Raw genomic sequence first — 19,111 nt, 5'->3', positions numbered from 1 at the left:
ATTTTTCCAATTGGTGGTGAAAAAATATGAGTATGTTGCTGGAGATGTGGGCCGCCGTGCCACCAATGTACTTACGGGAGAGGGTAAACATCCATTATTCCGCAAATTTCTTTCCGCATACCATCACTCTGCATACTTTCATTACGAAAGTACCATGGCTCCACAATGCCATTATAAAGGATGGCATTACATTTTATATGCTTTTACCATGCATACATATACAACAAAATTCGTTTTAAATGCATGAATGGTAAAAGCATGTTTTTTAAAAATGTTTGGATAAGGCAAGTATGGGTATAGGGGTATATGTTTTGGGGTACTGAGGTATATGTTTTCAGGGTATTTTAATGGTTCAGATATAGTTTTGGGTTATGGGGTACAGGGGTATTTTTAGGGTTCAGGGCTATATTTGGGTTTTGGGGTATATGGGTATTTTTAGGGTTCAAGGATAGGTTTGGGTTTTGGGGTACAGGGGTATTTTAAGGGTTCAGGCCTAGGTTTGGGTTTTGGGGTACAGGGGTATTTTTAGGGTTCAGGGCTAGGTTTGGGTTTTGGGATACAGGGGTATTTTAGGGTTCTGGGATAGGTTTGGGTTTTGGGGTACAGGGGTATTTTTAGGGTTCAGGGGTATGTTTGGGTTTTGAGGTACAGGGCTATTTATATGGTTCAGGGCTAGGTTTTGGCTTTGGGGTACAGGGGTATTTATAGGGTTTAGGGATAGGTTTGGGTTTTGGGGTACAGGGTAGATTTATAGGGTTAAGATGGGTTAGTGTTTAAGGGTGTTGGGGTATTTTATAGAGTAAGGGTGGGTTATGATTATGGGGTGCAGGGGTATTTAAAGTATGGGTGGGCGGAATTGGCGCAAACTTGGTACAATAAATCCGCAATATTTTGTTCCGCCAGATTTTCAATTATTAAAACAAAAACCTCATATATTCAAGGAAAAATAACAAGTATTTCTACATGCTAAAATGCATATAGTCATTTCACAAAAGTAAAATTAGCTTCCAGCAAGCAGTCAGAGAGGTGATGATTTTGAGATCAAGCCCCTGCAAAGCATTATGGGACGAGATTAGCAGTGGGAAGTGAATATTATAGTATCCAAATATTTCTACAAAGAGCTGCAGTTCACCTCGTTCTCCCCAGTTGTCCCCAAGAGGCAAATGCAATAGCATTTAAAATATTATACATCAAACTGCAGTTCACCTCATGGTCCCTAGATGTCCCTGATGAGGCAAATGCAATAGCATTTAAAATATTACACATCAAGCTGGAGTTCACCTCATGTCCCTAGATGTCCCTGATGATGCAAATGCAATAGCATTTAAAATATTATATATCAAGCTGCAGTTCACCTCGCCGTCCCTAGATGTCCCTGATGAGGCAAATGCAATAGCATTTAAAATATTATACATCAAGCTGCAGTTCACCTCGTCGTCCCAAGATGTCCCTGATGAGTAAAATTCAAAAACATTGAAACCCTTTCATGAATGCTAAAAATTATGCTAAGCTTATCCCATAATGCTTTGCAGGGCCTTTTAGTTGTATTTTTGCCCATAACTGTGCTTGGGGTGGTTCTAAGAGAATGGGACCTCCACTGAATTACTATTTAAAGGGAGCAGGAATGTATTGAACCTGGGAAGAAAAAACAACACTCGTGACGGAATGCCCCCAGCAATTGTCACGCCCCCAGCACACACCCACAGCACAATGCAGACACGCCCATAAGGGACTACTTTGCTGGCACGGTTCTTTTACATTTTAAACGTATATGGTGGGAGTCTGCATAGCCTATGTCCTTCTGCTGCAACTGCCCTTTCCAACGCTGTATTGGGTGTTGTGATTGGTGCTGTGGTTCCCGAGTTTACCTGGCCAAAAGGTGCAAGTTCTCTCTTTATAATAGTAGTATAGATATAATAATCCTCTCAGGATGGATACATATTTGCATGGCAGCCCCTGGCAGGGATTTGGCGGCCTCCAAATCTGTTCCACTTCCAAACACCCTGGACCCCCCTCTTCACTGGCCTCGGCGCTCCGCCCCGCCCAGATCTCCTCTTCCTGGGCCCTCTACCTACGCTCCCTGCCCAGGGCCACCATGAGCCTAGAGCCGCCCCTGGTGCTCTCTCCTGCTTTTGCCTCGTTTTTACTGCTTTCTCCTGCCTTTCCTCTCTTAAGATGGGCATCTTGAACTTGCCCTCCAGGACAAGGTGGTCAACTGTGACATAGTGAGGATGTTAGGTAATATATGCCCAAATTAAGCTGTAGTAAATGTAAGCATGTATGGAGGAGTTATTTGTTTTGATTACTAAAAATAAAACTTTATGTTAAGGGCAAAATATTTGTATTTTAACAAAATAATAGCTCATGTTTAAAAAACGTATTAAAAAATGTGTCCTACTAAATATTACAACTAGTATGCTCTCACAGCAACTATATCCCCCAAAACATTTTCACTTTGTATGTAATGCTAGATTTTCCGTAAGCAGTCCCAGGTATAAATGTATGCTCATTTCATTTCAGTTTGTGGGAAAATACTAGCAGTGTGATTCAAACATATTTTCTACTTAGGTTTGAAAATCAAATTCAATGGTGACAGTAGATGTTTGATAACGTTAGTGGAAAAGTAACTTTTAAAAAGTGTACTTTGTAGTACCTTAATGACAACTAATTTAGACCCCGTTTTGTCTCTCAGCCCATCGGGAGGCACAATACACATTCCTGACACAGAGTTAAGGACCCTGCTCCTGGAGACCAATTGCTTGGGCTTTAAGCCCACGTAACAGGAATTCGCAATACTGGAGGGGAACACGAACAGTTGTCAGAAAAAGGATATGCTTCATTGTATTGACTAAGTGATGCCTACATTAATTTACAGGGTCATCTTAGGGTTTACTGTTCCAACCCTAGCAGATGTTGATACTGGAAGAGGGGAGGGCACCACATATAAATAAAAGAGTGAGTAGGGGTGAGCCAGAGCCCCTACAAATGGAAGAAGAGTTGAGCCATCTTGGATTTAGGGCTTCTGGGAAAAAGACTCGAAAGCCTGCCCTGAGGACCTATAGGCTACAGGAGAGACACCAAAAGGGATTTTCCCAGCATGGAAAATTACTGATACTTCCCCAGACCTCCCGACCTCCAAGAAACAGAAGAGTTTGTTGGTGAATGTTCCTTATTTTCGCTCCTGGTGCAAGGGTAATGCCCCTAAATGGAAAAGGGATGTTCAAACTTTCATTGATTTTATTGTTATGTTTGACCATTTCTAGACTTTTATATTACATATCAGTAGTTCTCTTTGTCTGGTTCGAACCATTTTTTTATATATGATTCTCTATTTCTCTAAACCAGTTTTGAACGTTATTGGGTTGTTTCCTGATTTTATAATAATTGTTGGTACTGCTTGGAATTAATTCACATTTTTCTGGGGAATTACATACTGCTTGTGCCAAGGTTACAATGGGTGGTCAACGTTTTTCTAGGAGATGGGTTTTAGCCTAACCAAGGGGTCTTTATTGGGTTGATGAAGGTTCCTTAATACCAAATAAAAGCCCACATTTTGACACGGAAGCTATTAACCGTGATGATATTTTATCAACTATACTTATAGCTTTTGATGGTGCACTGTTTCTGATGGCCACTGCAACCTCAGCTGTAATACTTATGCATTTAGCCATATTTATTGTCTGCTGTCTGAACCTGTAATATCTCTAGGACCTATATAGTAACTCAGCAGTCTATGTCTGTAAGATATGTCAAAGCTGAGGGATTTATTTTCTCTGTAAGGCTCAAGATTGTGAAATCTGGGAGGGGCACGGCCAACAACATGGCCGATTAGGTCAAGTCTCCCGTTAGCTCAGGCGAGCTGAACATGAACCGGCGTTCCACGAAGTCCGAGGACCCCGATTTAATCACCCAGGGCATGCCTATGGCCCCGTGACACTGGGGGCGAGCATTAAATCCAAGCTGCAGCACTGCAACGGCCGGCAACTCCGGGAACCAGCGCACCACTCTGCATCCCGAACATAAGATAGCGGCGGCCTGAGACCCGACTCAGGAGCAGCGGCCCGGCGAGGCGAGACGCTGGGATGGGCTTGTGGAGGTGGGCCCGGGAGTACTGGGGCACCGGAATTGGCCGACTCTCCCCTCAGTATCGGTGTAGGCAGCCGGAGCCAACACGTTGTTCTGCGGAGCGACTATCCGCCAACGGGCACAGACGGCGCGCGATACGCCGCCCCCTGGAGTCCCGGTCCGCTCGCCCCGTTGAGCCAGCGAGAGTTCCCAGGGATACAGAGGAACTGAGGGCTGCCAGCCAGGGAGAGGGGAAATGCAGAGAGGCATTTTGGGCGCCATTGTGCTGTGACCAGTCCCCCTGGAGCTGGGGGGAGATCTGGACTCCTGCGAGGCCTTTCAGTCCGGATCCAGAAGGGCACTGGGAACACCTGGGCCTGCCTGTGAGTGAAGCTGAGGAGACCACGGGGAGAGGTCGGACACGCAGAGAGTGAGGAGAGCGGTGGGACCACTATAGGACTCCGACCTCATCAGGATTGACGAGCGACCAGAGCGTGGACGGGGCAAGAGCACTCTCTGTCCCCCCCCATCCACGCCATAGAGTCTGGGGCTCCCGGGCGACCCGCTGAAGTACCAGGAGAGGTTGACTGATCTCCCACGAAGAGAGGCGGTACGGAGTGGGACCCCTACGTTGGGTGGCGCATGGCCGGCTGGACAGACGACAGTACTTACCCCGAGAGTTGGGTGCTGCGTCGGCGACCGCATTGTTCACACCAGGGATAGGGGATTGGAGAGGATACACCCTACTACGGTCGGAGAGACGCCAGACCTGGACGGCCACCCGGTAAGCGCAACATGGGGAAGAAGGAGACAGCCGCCAGGGCCCAGCAGTAGGGGACCCTGGACCGTTATGCAACGGCCCCCTCTGCCACAGAGCCTGAGCCCCAGGGATCTCGCTCGGACCCGGCGCTCTTGATGGGGGCTATCCAGGCGTCAAGAGAAGACATACAGGCGTCCCGATGTTATCCTACTACGGCAAGACTTCTGCAACTTAACGGAAAGGGTGACCATGGCGAAGACCAGATTGGGCGAAGCAGAAGATATTATCCACACACTTAAGAGAGACGTAGCAGAACTCCAGGCCTCCCACAAGCAACTCCAGTGGAAGGTTGACGATGCGGAAAATATGCCTGCTGCAATAACCTCCGTTTTGTGGGATTTCGTGAAGGAATCGAGGGGACCAACATGGCAGCCTTTCTCCATACATGGCTGCGGAAGACCTTCCTGTAGGTGAGCTTCTCCAACTGCTTTATTATAGAGCGGGCGCATCGAGCGCTGCTGGGGAAACCCCCGGAGGGGGCGAGACCCCGACCGATCATTGCCCGCTTCCTGAACTTTGCAGACCGAGATTTAATCCTAAGGGAAGCTAGACAGCTAGGAGAAATTCGAATGGAAAATGCGACAATTATGATCATCCCAGATTATAGTCAAGAAGTACAGAAGCAGAGGCGCTCCTTTAATTTGGTGAAAGCAAAGCTAAGAGACTTACAGATACAGTACATGCTGCTCTTCCCTCGAAACTAAAGGGGATCTACAAGGAGAAGACGCACTTCTTCACGCACCCGGACGATGCTTGGCAGTGGTTGGAAGAGCGGCCCGTGTGGCGGGGAGCTGAGGTCGAGAGGAGTGAGATGGCAACGAGGGCGCCGGCCGCGGAGGCGCAGTGAGGACAACCAAAGGCTCAGAGATCAAGAGGAGCACGGGGGCACAGGAGGCTGAAGATGACCCCGTATCCTTCGCTGACCCCGACATCGGCGGCGATCGACGTCCCCAGGGGCTGGGGGCCAGGCGGGATCCAAGTTTTGTTGCCTGGAGGGGAGCGCCCGCTCAGAAGGGGAGGACGACACTGCTGGTAACACATCCGGAGATGAGGACAATGAAACGCAGTCTATGCACCCGCTGGTAGCAGTGATCAATGAGATGGAGCAGGACTCGGCCAAGGAGACCGGGGTCTCACAGGACGCTGTCCAGGACTCCCACTCATGATTATGGGACGAATTGGACATGAAGTTACTGGCTCAGCCGGAGTGCACGCAAGTTGATACACCCCCTACAACTTTTGGTTTCTTGTGTTTTTGGAAAAGTTGCTTTCCTGATTGTAACTACAGTTGACAGGAGTTTTGTTTGCTCTTGGACTACTGTCCGAGAGCTGGGTTGCGAGGGGGTCCTGAGGGGTGGGCAATAGACCTTCTCTACCCGAAAGTCCCTACCGAAGCTAACGGCGGAGATGGGACTGGCGGGAGGAGGAGGTAGGGTGGGGGAGGAGGGGAGGGATTCTGTTGTTTCATGTTCGAGGGTTCTTGGGGGAGATGGGACTGGGTTTTCGAGTGGATGTATGGGTGGGGGTAGTTGGGGGAGGGGGGAATGTTTTAGCATGTCATGTTGATCATACACACGCACGACCCGGCGAACCCATGTGCAGGACATTTGGCACACTTACGCCCCAATGCAGGATACGACTCTGGGTAGCCCTGTGAGGCAGAGTCTGTCCCGTGATGGTCTTAAGGTATTGGCGTGAAACGTTAACGGCCTGGGCTGTAAGATCAATTGAGGGCTGGTAAACAACTATGTGAAGAGGTCGGGGCAGACGTCATACTGCTACAGGAAACACACCTACAGGGTACCAAATGTGCTTTCCTGGCTAGAGGACAGTACAGAGTTCTTGCACATACAGGTTTCACATCAGGCAATCCTGATTAAAAAACATCCACCCATGAGAATAGCTCAGACCTGGACGGACCCACAGGGGACATACGTGGGAGTGAGGGGACAATGGAGGAGAAAGGAATACACGTTTATCTCCGCTTACGCCCCACCCAAATTACAGACGGGTACACTCAGAGGCGTCACTGATATCCTCCTTAACACGGCCGACACGGTTCAAGTCTTAGGGGGGTGATTTCAATGACGTTATGGACCTGGCGGCGGACAGGACGGGAGACAGAGATAGGCCCCCTAGCATCACTCTGCTGGCCAAAACGATGGCTACACTAGCCCTAATTGATGTCTGGAGATGGCTCCATCCTGAGACTAGGGTGTACTCCTTCTTTTCAGGAGATTATATATTCATGGCTAGACAGGCGCTGTGTGTAATGCACACGCCAGACTATTGCGCACGAGGAATATCGGATCATTCACCCCTGCTGCTGGAGGTGGGAGGGGGAAGGAGGGGGAGGCCCGCGACGCTGAGGCTGACTGCTTGGGACCTACAAAATGCAGACATTTCGAGAGGCCTGCGAGCTGATGTGAAGGTTTACTTTGTGGAAAATGAGGGTTCAGTAACCTCCCGGGTGGTGCTGTGGGAGGCACTCAAAACGGTCCTACGAGATAGAGCGCAAAATAGGCTAGCGGAGGACAAGAGGAAAGTACAAGCAGAGGTCCAAGCCCTGAAAGCCCAAATACTGGCTCTGGAGCAAGAGCATCAGACCGCCAGAGACTTGGGGATGCTTAGACGTTTATCGGATGTGCAAGCCCAATACAAACACCTGGTGACAGGAGAGGCTAAGGCGCATGCCCTGGCGACTCTGCACCGCCACTACGATGTGGGCGACAAATCCGGGAGGTTGCTAGCGTGGCTTAGTAAGAAAGAGAGAGATGAGAGATGGGTGGAAAAGTTGAAAGATGGACAGGGGGGATGGGCCTGAGCAGACGAACGGATAGCAGAGACTTTTGCGGGATATTATGAGGCCTTTTCTGACGCAAGGGATCTAGGGCCGAGGGAGGACGCGCTGCAATACATGGCAAATATCGAGCTCCCGGAGGAGGCAGACCACTGTGACCTGGAGGCGGACATAACAACGGATGAAATTAGGGAGGCCATGGTTAGGCTCCGAGCTTGGAAGACCCCTGCCCCTAATGGCTTGCCGGCGTAATTTTTCAAAAAAACGGCGGATCTCCTGACCGGTCACTTACTGGGCCTCTTTGTGGATGCCGAGGCGGAGGGAGTGTTCCCACCAGACCTCCGACAAGCCACGATTATTCCGATTTTCAAGGAGGGTAAGCCGCCCAATGACTTCGTCCTATCGACCCATTTCCCTCCTAAATGTGGAGGCGAAGCTCTTTGCAACGATATTGGCTCTCCGCTTGAGGTGGGTGATTTCGGGGCTGGTGCACCTCGACCAAACGGGGTTCCTTCCTGAAAGGGCGACCAGATACAACCTCAGGAGAACTCATAACTGGTTAATGGAGGTAAGCAGTAGAAAAGACCCACACTGGTTTCTATCCCTCGATGCCGAAAAGTCGTTTGACGCAGTCCACTGGCCCTTCCTAGAGGGGGTACTAGAACGCTTTGGCCTTGGACCCAAATACAGGAAGAAGATCGGATTGTTCTATACTGACCAAAGGGCGAGAGTTCGGGTCAATGGGACACTGTCTGGGGATTTCCCTATACGACGGGGTACCAGACAGGGATGCCCCCTGTCTCCCCTGTCTCCCCCGCTGTTCGCCCTCTCCATAGAGGTAATGGCGTGTGCAGTCCGACAGAACGAGGGGATCAGAGGGTTCCAAATAGGACAGGCAGATGCGATCGAAGAAAAACTATCCATATATGCAGACGATGTCCTTCTGTATATTACTGAGCCGGATGTTACCATACTGGCGCTGTTCTCGGAACTGGATCGCTATGGGGCCAAAGCAGGATACCAGATCAACTGGCACAAATCGACTCTTTATGATCCCCAAGGAGGGGAGGTGTGGCCCACGCTGCCTGAAAGGTTTCAAACAACAAGAGAGGGTTTTGTCTACCTGGGGATATTTATAACGACTGACAGTGCCCTTTACTATAAAAGGAATATTGACCGCGAAGTGCATAACTTTACCGAGGACGCAGCACGATGGAAATTGCTCCCCCTGACGCTGCTGAGCTGGGCAGCGATGTTTAAAATGATTTCGCTCCCGAGATTCTTGTACACCTTCCAAAATGAATATTTCCCCCTGCAGCGCCGGGTCTTCCGGGACATACACGCGGAATTAAGGGCATTTCTATGGCTGGGGAAGCAGCCCAGGGTGGCGCTGCCGAACCTGCAGAGACATCAATATAATAGAGGGATTTCATTGCCCAACATAGAGGCCTACTATTGGGCAGAACATCTGGTCCCCATAAATGAAGGGATACATGCCCCGGCCACCCACCCCACCTATGCGTTAGAAAGACACACCACAGACAACCACACGTGTATACACTATCTATACGGAGGCAAGGGGAGCGTCAAACTACTGCCTGCCACAAGAATCACACTGGGGGTATGGACGAGGGCGACAAAGGCAATAGGGTGGGAGTGCAAACCGACGAAACAAACTCCACTATGGAAATGCGCCTGGTTGAAGGAGCTTAGTAAGTTGAAAGGGTTCCAGAGCTGGGATGCCATTGGCATAACGACTCTAGGCGATGTGATAAAGAAAGGGGTGCTACAGTCCATTCCCTTGCTGCAACAGGACTATGGGCTCCACCGCACACAATATTTTAAGTATATACAATTGCGACATGCCTGGAGGGAGGAGAGGGCCTTGACGGAGGCCCTCCCGGAGTATGCTCCATTGGAGGGCTGCCTTTTGCAAGAACGGATCCCTGGGAAGGCAGTGTCTCTAACGTATAAAACCGTAATGAATAATAGACCAGATAATTACTAAACAAAATAGAATCCACTTGGGAGGTGGAGGTGGTCCCTACTATGGTGGGGAGCACACAGTGTTGTTTAAATACCCCTCACACACCAACAGGCCCCTTGGTGTCATGCTTCATCATCAGGGTCTTCGCACCCTTCTACGGGATGCGGCGTGCTACGACCGACGACTGCGGGGGAGCACTTTCTGTGGGCTATGTGTGAATGTGTGTGGGGTACTGAATGTGAGTGGTGGAGTGGTGAAAGTGATACTTAAAAAATACCTGGCTCGTTGGGTAAACAAAGACTTTAATTAAGCCCCATGCTGGTATCATTAAAAGGGGTGCAGTGTGAGGTTACTAGTGTATAATTATGTACATTAACCTCTTTTGTGAGTCTACATGGACATGTTTTGGAGTGTGAAAACTCCTTCTTCACGACGGGAATTGCACAAAGGTCCCCACCTTACTCACATGGATGTAAATGTGAAAGTGTATTATACAAAAATAGTAATGTGCCCTCTTCCCCTCAACGCGGCTCTGATGGTTGGTTCACAACCATCGGAGCCGCGTTGAGGGGAAGAGGGCAAATCGTATCCTGCAAAATCATTGCTGAACTCAGCATGATGGAAACCCCCAATAATGCGCAGATGGCTCATGAGGCAATTTAACCAAAAACACTAAGTCTTGAAAATACGCCAAATGGGCGCAGAGACTACGAGTTGAACTACAAATTAGGTACATAACACCTATAGTTCACGTTACTATTTTTGTGTAATACACTTTCTATTTTGTTTAGTAAGCATACTTAGGGAGACTGAATCCACCTTTTCTCTCCCTCCCTCCTTTGTTATTTATATGTAATAGACCAGATAGACTTGGGAGCCTGAGGGCCACATGGGAGCGAGAGGTGGGGGACATGGATGAGATAGATTGGGGTATGGTACTGATGCATCCGAGGGAGGCGGCGATTAAGTCTTGCCTAAGGCTGATCCAGTTTAATATCCTTCATAGGGCATACTTTGATAGAGTGTGCCTGCATAAGATAGGGAGAGTGTTGGATTCGTGCTGTTTGCGATGTGGCCATGACAGAGGGGACTTCTATCACACAATCTGGTCATGTCCGTAAATTCAAACCTTCTGGGGGGATGTCCTGACAGAACTAGAAGAGGTGCTGGAGACTGCCCTACCTTTGGAGCCTAAACTTGCCCTTCTGGGATTGACGAATGATGTGGAATTGGCTCGCCCCCTGCTGATTTTCCTGGTGCTGGCCTTAGTGGTGGCCAAGTGGGACGTGGCCCGGAAATGGGGGGCACCTGACATACCGCAACTGGAGGAGTGGAGGAGGGGTATGGACCTGTACATGGCGGCCGAAAGAGTCACCTATGGCGAGGGGTGCCCAAAGAAGTTTGGTAGGTTGTGGGGCAAATGGCGCCGACATCATGGACTGGATGGAGGGCTTTGGTTTGATAAAGAGGCTTGGGCTCCTGATCTCCACTGAATGGAAATGGGTTAGGGAACTGGGGCTAGTATCTGTGTGGACTTGGGCGAGGGATCTGGATGAACTTTTGGAAAGTAGAGACTATGTTCTGGACCAAGTGATGGGAGGGGAGGGCGGGGGACGGGGTGTGGAGGTGTTACTCGATATTGACATGCTTGTTGTATGATTTTGCACTGGAAAAGTTAATAAAGATGGTTCAAAAAAAAAAATTGTGAAATCTGTAATTTCTGTTTTTTTCAATTCTGCCTATACCAAGTCGATTCTCAATAATCTCTTTTGAAGGTGAAAGAAGGGAAAGGCAATGAAGACACAGCTGAATAAGCAGGATGTAAATACTCATGATTATAAAAAGTTATATATCAGTAAGCATGGTGATTCTTTAAATATGTACAGGAGGCTAGAGATTCAGATGTCCCTACACAAATCATAAATGTTGATGTGCAGGAGGGTTGCAGATTGCCCAACTTCAGTTATGCAATCAGTGTTAGATGTCTGGATGAATAGGTCAGAGTTGGGGAAGCTGAGCTCAAAATCTCACTAAACACAGACCCATTGAATAGGTAGTAGAAAAAGATTCAGACCAGTGATGCCACCCAGAGACTTTCTTTGCTGCTGCTAATGTCTCACATTTCTCATTTCAGGTCGCCCAGATCCTGATTGGTCTCATGGAGATAATCCTGGGCATCATTATTGCCATTGCATCGGGAATGGTATTTTCCATTGCAGTGATCATCGGCATACCCTTCTGGATTGGATTGTTAGTGAGTATAAGAGTATCATTCAATATCCACTGAATAACACATGTATGCTATACACAGGTTATTGGAGGTGCCTGACTGTAATATTCTATGTTTTGTATACTTTCTTATGTGCATTTTGATACTGTGTTTCTTTAATTGCTGTCACCATGGATTCTTAGAATCCTGGTGTGCTCACTGAGTGCATTCTACTATGGTATCACTCCAGCTTAGACTACGACTTGACTGGTTGGCTGTACTCTTCATGCCACTAAATAAACCTACTCTCATCTACTAAATTGCCTCCCTTGGATTATTACATAAAAATATTGGCGACGAGGATCCACTCCTCACTCCTCCACTAAGATCTCTCCTTTTGAGTTGATGAGAGGTCGAAAGCCCAACACTTCGTTTTGTCCTGGGTGGATGTCTAAATGGATAAAGTCTAGTTCTGATGTTTCAAGTCTCATGTCCATTGTTAAAAGTAATGTCCTACTTGCCCAGTCCAAACAAAAAGAATATTTTGATGTAATAAAAGGAACGAAAGAGAGTGTGTTGGAAGTTGGTGATTGTGTGAGGATTAGGAAGTCTGGTCATGTCAGCAAAGGGGAAAGCAAGTTTGGGCCTCCCGTAAAAGTTGTTAAGATTACAGGTAACGCTATACAAGTTGAGGGAGGTTTCTGGTGGAATCTTAATAGAGTTGCAAAAATTGTTAGTGACTCTTGTGTTCCCTCAATGGCTACCACAACCTCACCTGTTTCTAAAAAAACTTCCACCATTTCTGTTCCTACCAAGGCTTCCTCCACTGACTCTGGAGCCAGGAAGAGCTCTCGTATTGTTAATAGACCTTTGAGATTTAGAGAGTAAGTGTTTCCGTTTTCCCTCCTTTATTTTCTTTGTTTCCTCTTATTTTTATTCTTTTAAAAAAAGGAGGTGATGTAATATTCTATGTTTTGTATACTTTCTTATGTGCATTTTGGTACTGTGTTTCTTTAATTGCTTCACAAATATACCACTAAGTTGGTGAAGAGTGGAATAATGGTACCAAATTAGTTTTCAATGTTTAGCAATACCAATCACACAGTTTGTATTAGAAGCAGAGGACTAAATTACAGCGCATAGGCCAACTAATATAGTCATTAAACCACCAAGACTTGCAAAATTTAGCCACTATGGCACACATTTCATCATTACAAGACAAGATAAAAAATGGAAAAACCAGAAACAGTGTTTTGGAAAAACATATATACTTTGTGTATTTATTCAAATATAAACATTTTATCACAGTGATAACAAATCATTTAAAAAATATACATGAAGCATATTAAACATTTCATTAAAAACATTAAAAATCACATAAAGTAAACATTGGTTAAAAGTTCAAAAGAACATGGGTCGACGCGGCGTTTCGGTTACAGGCTAACAATAGACAACCTTCTTCAGGACCAAGTTCTGATTTTAGTAATGGCTTCCAGCTAAATCCTGGAATGCTGTGGGCCGATTATAGTATTCCGTCAGGAACTGTTATAGGTTCGCGATGTTTTAACATACGCTGTGATAGTATCTTGTGTTTGTCTAGGGATGGATCTTGCTCTGGTAGTAGGAGCCACCGATATTGGACTTCAGTTATGCCAGATTTTAAATGACTGGCATCTAAGTGTTATCACGAGCTTTTCAATGGGCTTGTGTATCAGTATTGGCATTCATACCATGATGGGGATTATCCTGCCACTTGGGCTTTAAATTCGGCCTCCCTGCTCCTACTCCGTCAGCGTGTCTGGTAAAAATGAAAGTCCAATATCGGTGGCTCCTACTACCAGAGCAAGATCCATCCCTAGACAAACACAAGATACTATCACAGCGTATGTTAAAACATCGCAAACCTATAACAGTTCCTGACCGAATACTATAATCGGCCCACAGCATTCCAGGATTTAGCTGGAAGCCATTACTAAAATCAGAACTTGGTCCTGAAGAAGGTTGTCTATTGTTAGCCTGTAACCGAAACGCCGCGTCGACCCATGTTCTTTTGAACTTTTAACCAATGTTTACTTTATGTGATTTTTAATGTTTTTAATGAAATGTTTAATATGCTTCATGTATATTTTTTAAATGATTTGTTATCACTGTGATAAAATGTTTATATTTGAATAAATACACAAAGTATATATATTTTTCCAAAACACTGTTTCTGGTTTTTCCATTTTTTATCTTGTCTTGTAATGATGAAATGTGTGCCATAGTGGCTTAATTTTGCAAGTCTTGGTGGTTTAATGACTATATTAGTTGGCCTATGCGCTGTAATTTAGTCCTCTGCTTCTAATACAAATTGTGTGATTGGTATTGCTAAACATTGAAAACTAATTTGGTACCATTATTCCACTCTTCACCAACTTAGTGGTATATTTGTGGGACAAATTTGGTTTACAATATATCTCCCCTGTCCCAAAGTTGACAGATAAGGGGGCCTCCTTTTTACTTTCTATTTCTTTAATTGCTGTCACCATGGATTCTTAGAATCCTGGTGTGCTCACTGAGTGCATTCTACTATGGTATCACTCCAGCTTAGACTACGACTTGACTGGTTGGCTGTACTCTTCATGCCACTAAATAAATCTACTCTCATCTACTAAATTGCCTCCCTTGGATTATTACACTGACCTTCCTCAGAAGCCAAGTGCTGAGAATGTGTGGGCAATGGGAAGGCGTTTGCATCCACCTTCAGTCAATTCCAATTATAGATATAGATATATTAACCGTACCATGAACCTACAGATATCTGCTCATCGTGCTTCCTGCACCCAGAAGCCATGCCAAAGTGTGATTCATCTGTGATACTGTCCATGTATCCACTGCTCTTTCCACTTTTTGGATGTTTCGTGAATGCCGCATATTTTTCTCACTTTTTTTATGGACAACCTGGATCTTCTCAATTACCTTGAAATACAAGGCTCTTAAAATCACAGTTCAAGACCAGCATTACCTTTATTACGGTTCTCAAACAAATGAGTACTGTGTACTGGAAACTCGTATGAGTTAAAATTACAAGCAAAAATAATTTTGTTGATTAAGAGAGGTCAATAAAAGAGTGCAAGAGAAAGAGAGAGAAGAGGAAAATATATATTGAAGCATACACTTCAGAAAAAGGTTGTCCAGATACTGTCATAGCTATCTGAAACATTTATTCAACGACATATCAGTGTTCAGATTTTTCAAGTGTTCTAACCCCCAAAAGCCCAGTCTTCAGTAATAGGACTTGATCATGCCTTCCACTCCTGCTTAATATTTTTTACAATGATATTTTTACTACCACCTATTTTATGAATTTTAAAACTTTGATATTAAAAGTTGCTACAAAGGGAGACCTCGCTACATTAATAACGAACACCAAATCAAGGGGCATATTATCAACAGCCAGCGATAACTATCGCTGGCCGTGCTTAGCAATAAATTTCTTATTGCAGGCTCTCTCTGGAATTTATAACCCTGGTAGCCCATTATAAACACGCATTTCTTCAGGGTGATAAAAATTCCAGAGATAGCGATGTTATCGCCGTTTTGCAGGGAACATCGCTGGTTTTCCAGCGATGTTCCCTGCAAAACGGCAATATAACCTTGCTGATACGGCCCACAGGGTTGTATCAGCATAATCCACCCTAATGTTAGGAATAGGTAAGTCTGCATTTTAGCAGACGTTAGTTTTTGAAGAAAACAGCGGTTTTCTCCAAAAACTAACGTCTGCTAAAATGCTGGGGCAGCCTTGTAAATATCGCAATGTGAACATCAGCAATATTTTAGAAGGTAGTCCTTCCGGGGTACGCCCAGTGACGCCAAGTTTGCATCTCATTAGAGATGCAAAAGGAGGCATCGGGAAAAAGGGTGCTAATATGCAATTATGCATGTTAGCACCCTCTTGTAAATAGGGAGATCGTTTTATCTCCGCTTTTTTGGCTTTTTAAGCCAAAAAAGCTGAGATAAAGCCCTTGTTAATATGCCCCATAGTGCTTCAAATATCCCCAACAAAAATTAGGGCCATACCCTATAACTCCATAAAGTCTCTATGTCACAATATCAAGGAACAAAATATCATCCTGACAGAATATCCTGACAAAAATATCAACTACCATGCTCCTGCGACAGTAGGCATATAAAGGTAAGTGTAGATTTCTATTGATAATTCCATGTGTATGTGCTTCAAAGATAGATATATATTACATATGCATATACTGTCATGGTAGATATATGTGGACATACATGTGGAATTACTAATATACTCTTATCTTTATAATAGAATAGTAGTTGCTAGTGGTCCACCTATCAAAGTGAGGTTCTCTTTTATTCCGCCACCTTCGCGGAGGACTTCCGGGACCCCTTTAATGGTTAAGGCACATGCCTGGAAAAACAGAGCGGTGAGTGAGACAGCACGCTGTGTATTATGTTGTGTTAAGCTGTCCACAGCACATGTGCAAACTTCCTGAACAGGCGTGTGCACTGCAGAAAAAAAAAAAATTTGCTCTTGGTGCTCACAAGCCCAGGGCCTGATTCACAAAGGTAGACTTAGGTCTAAGTTTACTCTTTTTGGTATTCACAAAGGCAAGTTATTACTAGTAACTTTACTAGTGGTGGTAAAGTTACTAGTAGTAATTTACCTTTGTGAACACCAACAAACAGCAAACTGGTGGAGCACGATCTTACACCAAAATTGGTAACAACGCCCTACAACAGTTTCAAAGTTCAGGGATGCGCCATATTCACAAGAATGCGGTGCACCCATGTGTATCCCCTAGTGCTGGTGCTGAAAAAGCTGCATAGTGCCAGTGCAGGCACCCTGGCGCCATTTTGCTAGTATGCCTGTGCAGCAGGGGCAATTGTTTATGTGCAGGAAGGGACACCTTCCTGCACATAAACAATATTTACAGGCGATTTCCGCTATCTATCTGTGCTGCAGAATGCAGCACACATAGAAAGAGTAAAGTACGAGGAGAAATACAACATTTCTCCTCGTATCGCCTGCCTAAGACCAGGTATTCCTTTGTGGTATATTTGGTGCTGCCCCATGCCTTGTAAATATGGGGCAGCATCAAAATGAAATGGGTATTGCGGCGGAATGCCCACTTCACCACCCATTGCACGTTCCTTTCACGCTAAGTGCTGTGAGGATAGGGGCATTATTTTGAAGGCGGTGTTAAGCCATGTTAAGTGACTTAACACGCCTTGTAAATAAGGCGAAGGAGTTAACGCCACTAGAACGTTGGAAAAAGTGACGTTCTTGTGGCGTTAATTCCTTGTTAATATGCCCCTTTATTTCTTTACAGAGTTTTATATAATGCAAACTTGACCCAAATCGTGTATCAGAGCGCTTTACATGGCACCAGTTGCGTTACATGAGGACACATTCATTTTTTTGTTTTTTTTGTTAGGCACGGGGAGATTAAGTGATTTACCCAGAATCATTGTCATTGCCGAGACTTGAACCCAGTTCCCCAGATTCGAGGTCGCCCCTGCCCTAGCTGTTACCTTTGTGAATGGGGCCCCCAGTCTGCCCCAACTGCACTTACTAATAGTGCACAGAGGTGCAAAGCCGGTTATCTTACCTTTTTGCTATAAGCACCCTAGAGTGGAGTACAAGGTGTAGTGACAGGTCCTCCGCAATGGTGGAGGAGCGTCACCCCACTGCCTGGCTCAGAGCCAGTAAATGAAAAACAAAATGATGTCATCACTTTATTTGTCATTTTCCGGCTCTGAGCCAACTTGCGAAGGGAGGGGCGGGGCACTGGGAGGAGGAGCGTGAAGTCCACCCCACTCCCTAAGTGCACATGTGTTTTGGCTGGCTATCCCAGGCCGACCAAAATACACATGCACACTATAGGTTTTCGCCAGCCCATCTGCAAAGAGCAGCCGGGCTGGAGAAACCCCACAGACTTCTTGTTCTAAGCAGGGCATCTTTCCTGCCTGCTCAGACCAATACCCTGGATGCTCTCATATGAGAGCAGCGTGGGGATTGCAGGGTGTCCATGATGTGGTTCCAGTGTTTGCTGGGACCAGGAAGGAGTGTGCTGAGTGTGACGCGGGAGGCAAGAGGCAGCTCTAGGTACGTTTATAATTTTTTTATATTACTACCCCCCTCGCACATGCTCTCCCTCCCGCACTCCCCCATAACCCTACCTCTTTATTGTGGCGGCCGAGAATGATAAGGTGTATTTAATTGAAATGAGCAATACCTGTATCCCTGCATCTTCTGGTGCATCCATCTTAATACTATCACAGAGTACAGCCCGCAAACAGTGTCTCATGAGTGCCCAGGGTAGATGATAAATGTTGATTTAGTTGATGATGATGAATTATCACAGACAGTTCGTGTTCTTTTCTTTTTAGTTCATCATTTCAGGATCCCTGTCCACTGCAGCTGAGAGGAACAAAAGCTTATGTCTGGTATGCATTACTTTTGTCACCTTCCCCTGTGCTTGACTGTTTGCATGTTGTTCCCACGAAAAGTAAACATGTTATTTGACGCTCTAAAGGTGAATGCTGTTCTGTTTACTACCATAGAGTTATCGGTGGTATTGCACAAATCAGAAGGAAGATTGATGTGGTTGTTGGTCACGGAGACAACAAGGCGGTGTGGATCTTAAGGACGGTGTTGTTGCTCAGTACTCCATATGTAGATTAAGCCGCTGACCTGAACTTATTATTATTATTATTATTATATTTCTTATATAGCGCCAGAATCGACCCCCAAAGGGGTATCTCCGCGCTTGCCTTGGGAACCCGTCCTGGTTTTTCCCTGTGAGATAGCCCCTACAGGGCATCCCCAAGGTGAAAGCCAGGCATCCCGCCGCGGGCGGGGGGGCCGTTGTGGAGATTAAGCAAGCTTAATGCCCAGAGTTGCAGAGTGTGAACCCATGATTAGGTCAGGCACCGAAGCGAGAATTATCGAGTCCATGGACATTTGAGCTCAACACCCTGCTGCGTCGGGAATCGAACCCTGGTCCCGACCCGAGTCTGACCTCTGCTTCAGGGTCTGCCTGCTCTAACCAGTGAGCCACACTTCTCCAACTTCATGCCGTTAACAGGCTCATACCTTGTGTTTACCTCTACCACTAGAACTTATGGGGTTGGTAGTACACTTTTCACTGAACTATCTCGGCTTCCGTCCATGTGAAACTGTCATCAGCAGCAGCTGCTCCTCTGTGGTGGGCTCAGGGGCGG

The 19,111-nt window shown here is 46.2% G+C and overlaps 1 protein-coding gene across 1 annotated transcript in view; it reads left to right on the top strand.

Annotated features, from left to right (window-relative positions):
- Positions 1–19,111, top strand: part of LOC147663437 (membrane-spanning 4-domains subfamily A member 4A-like) — a 159,830-nt gene that overhangs the window by 11,645 nt on the left and 129,074 nt on the right. The window contains exons 3-4 of the mRNA XM_086950462.1: positions 11,807–11,926; positions 18,278–18,334. Coding sequence (XP_086806588.1) covers positions 11,807–11,926; positions 18,278–18,334 — 177 coding nt within the window. The remainder of the gene's footprint in view (positions 1–11,806; positions 11,927–18,277; positions 18,335–19,111) is intronic.

The sequence above is a fragment of the Lissotriton vulgaris genome, unplaced genomic scaffold, assembly GCF_964263255.1.
Source record: "Lissotriton vulgaris unplaced genomic scaffold, aLisVul1.2 SCAFFOLD_336, whole genome shotgun sequence".
Taxonomy (NCBI): domain Eukaryota; kingdom Metazoa; phylum Chordata; class Amphibia; order Caudata; family Salamandridae; genus Lissotriton; species Lissotriton vulgaris.
The sequence above is the reverse complement of the archived record's forward strand: the minus strand, read 5'-3'. Positions and strand labels throughout refer to the sequence as shown.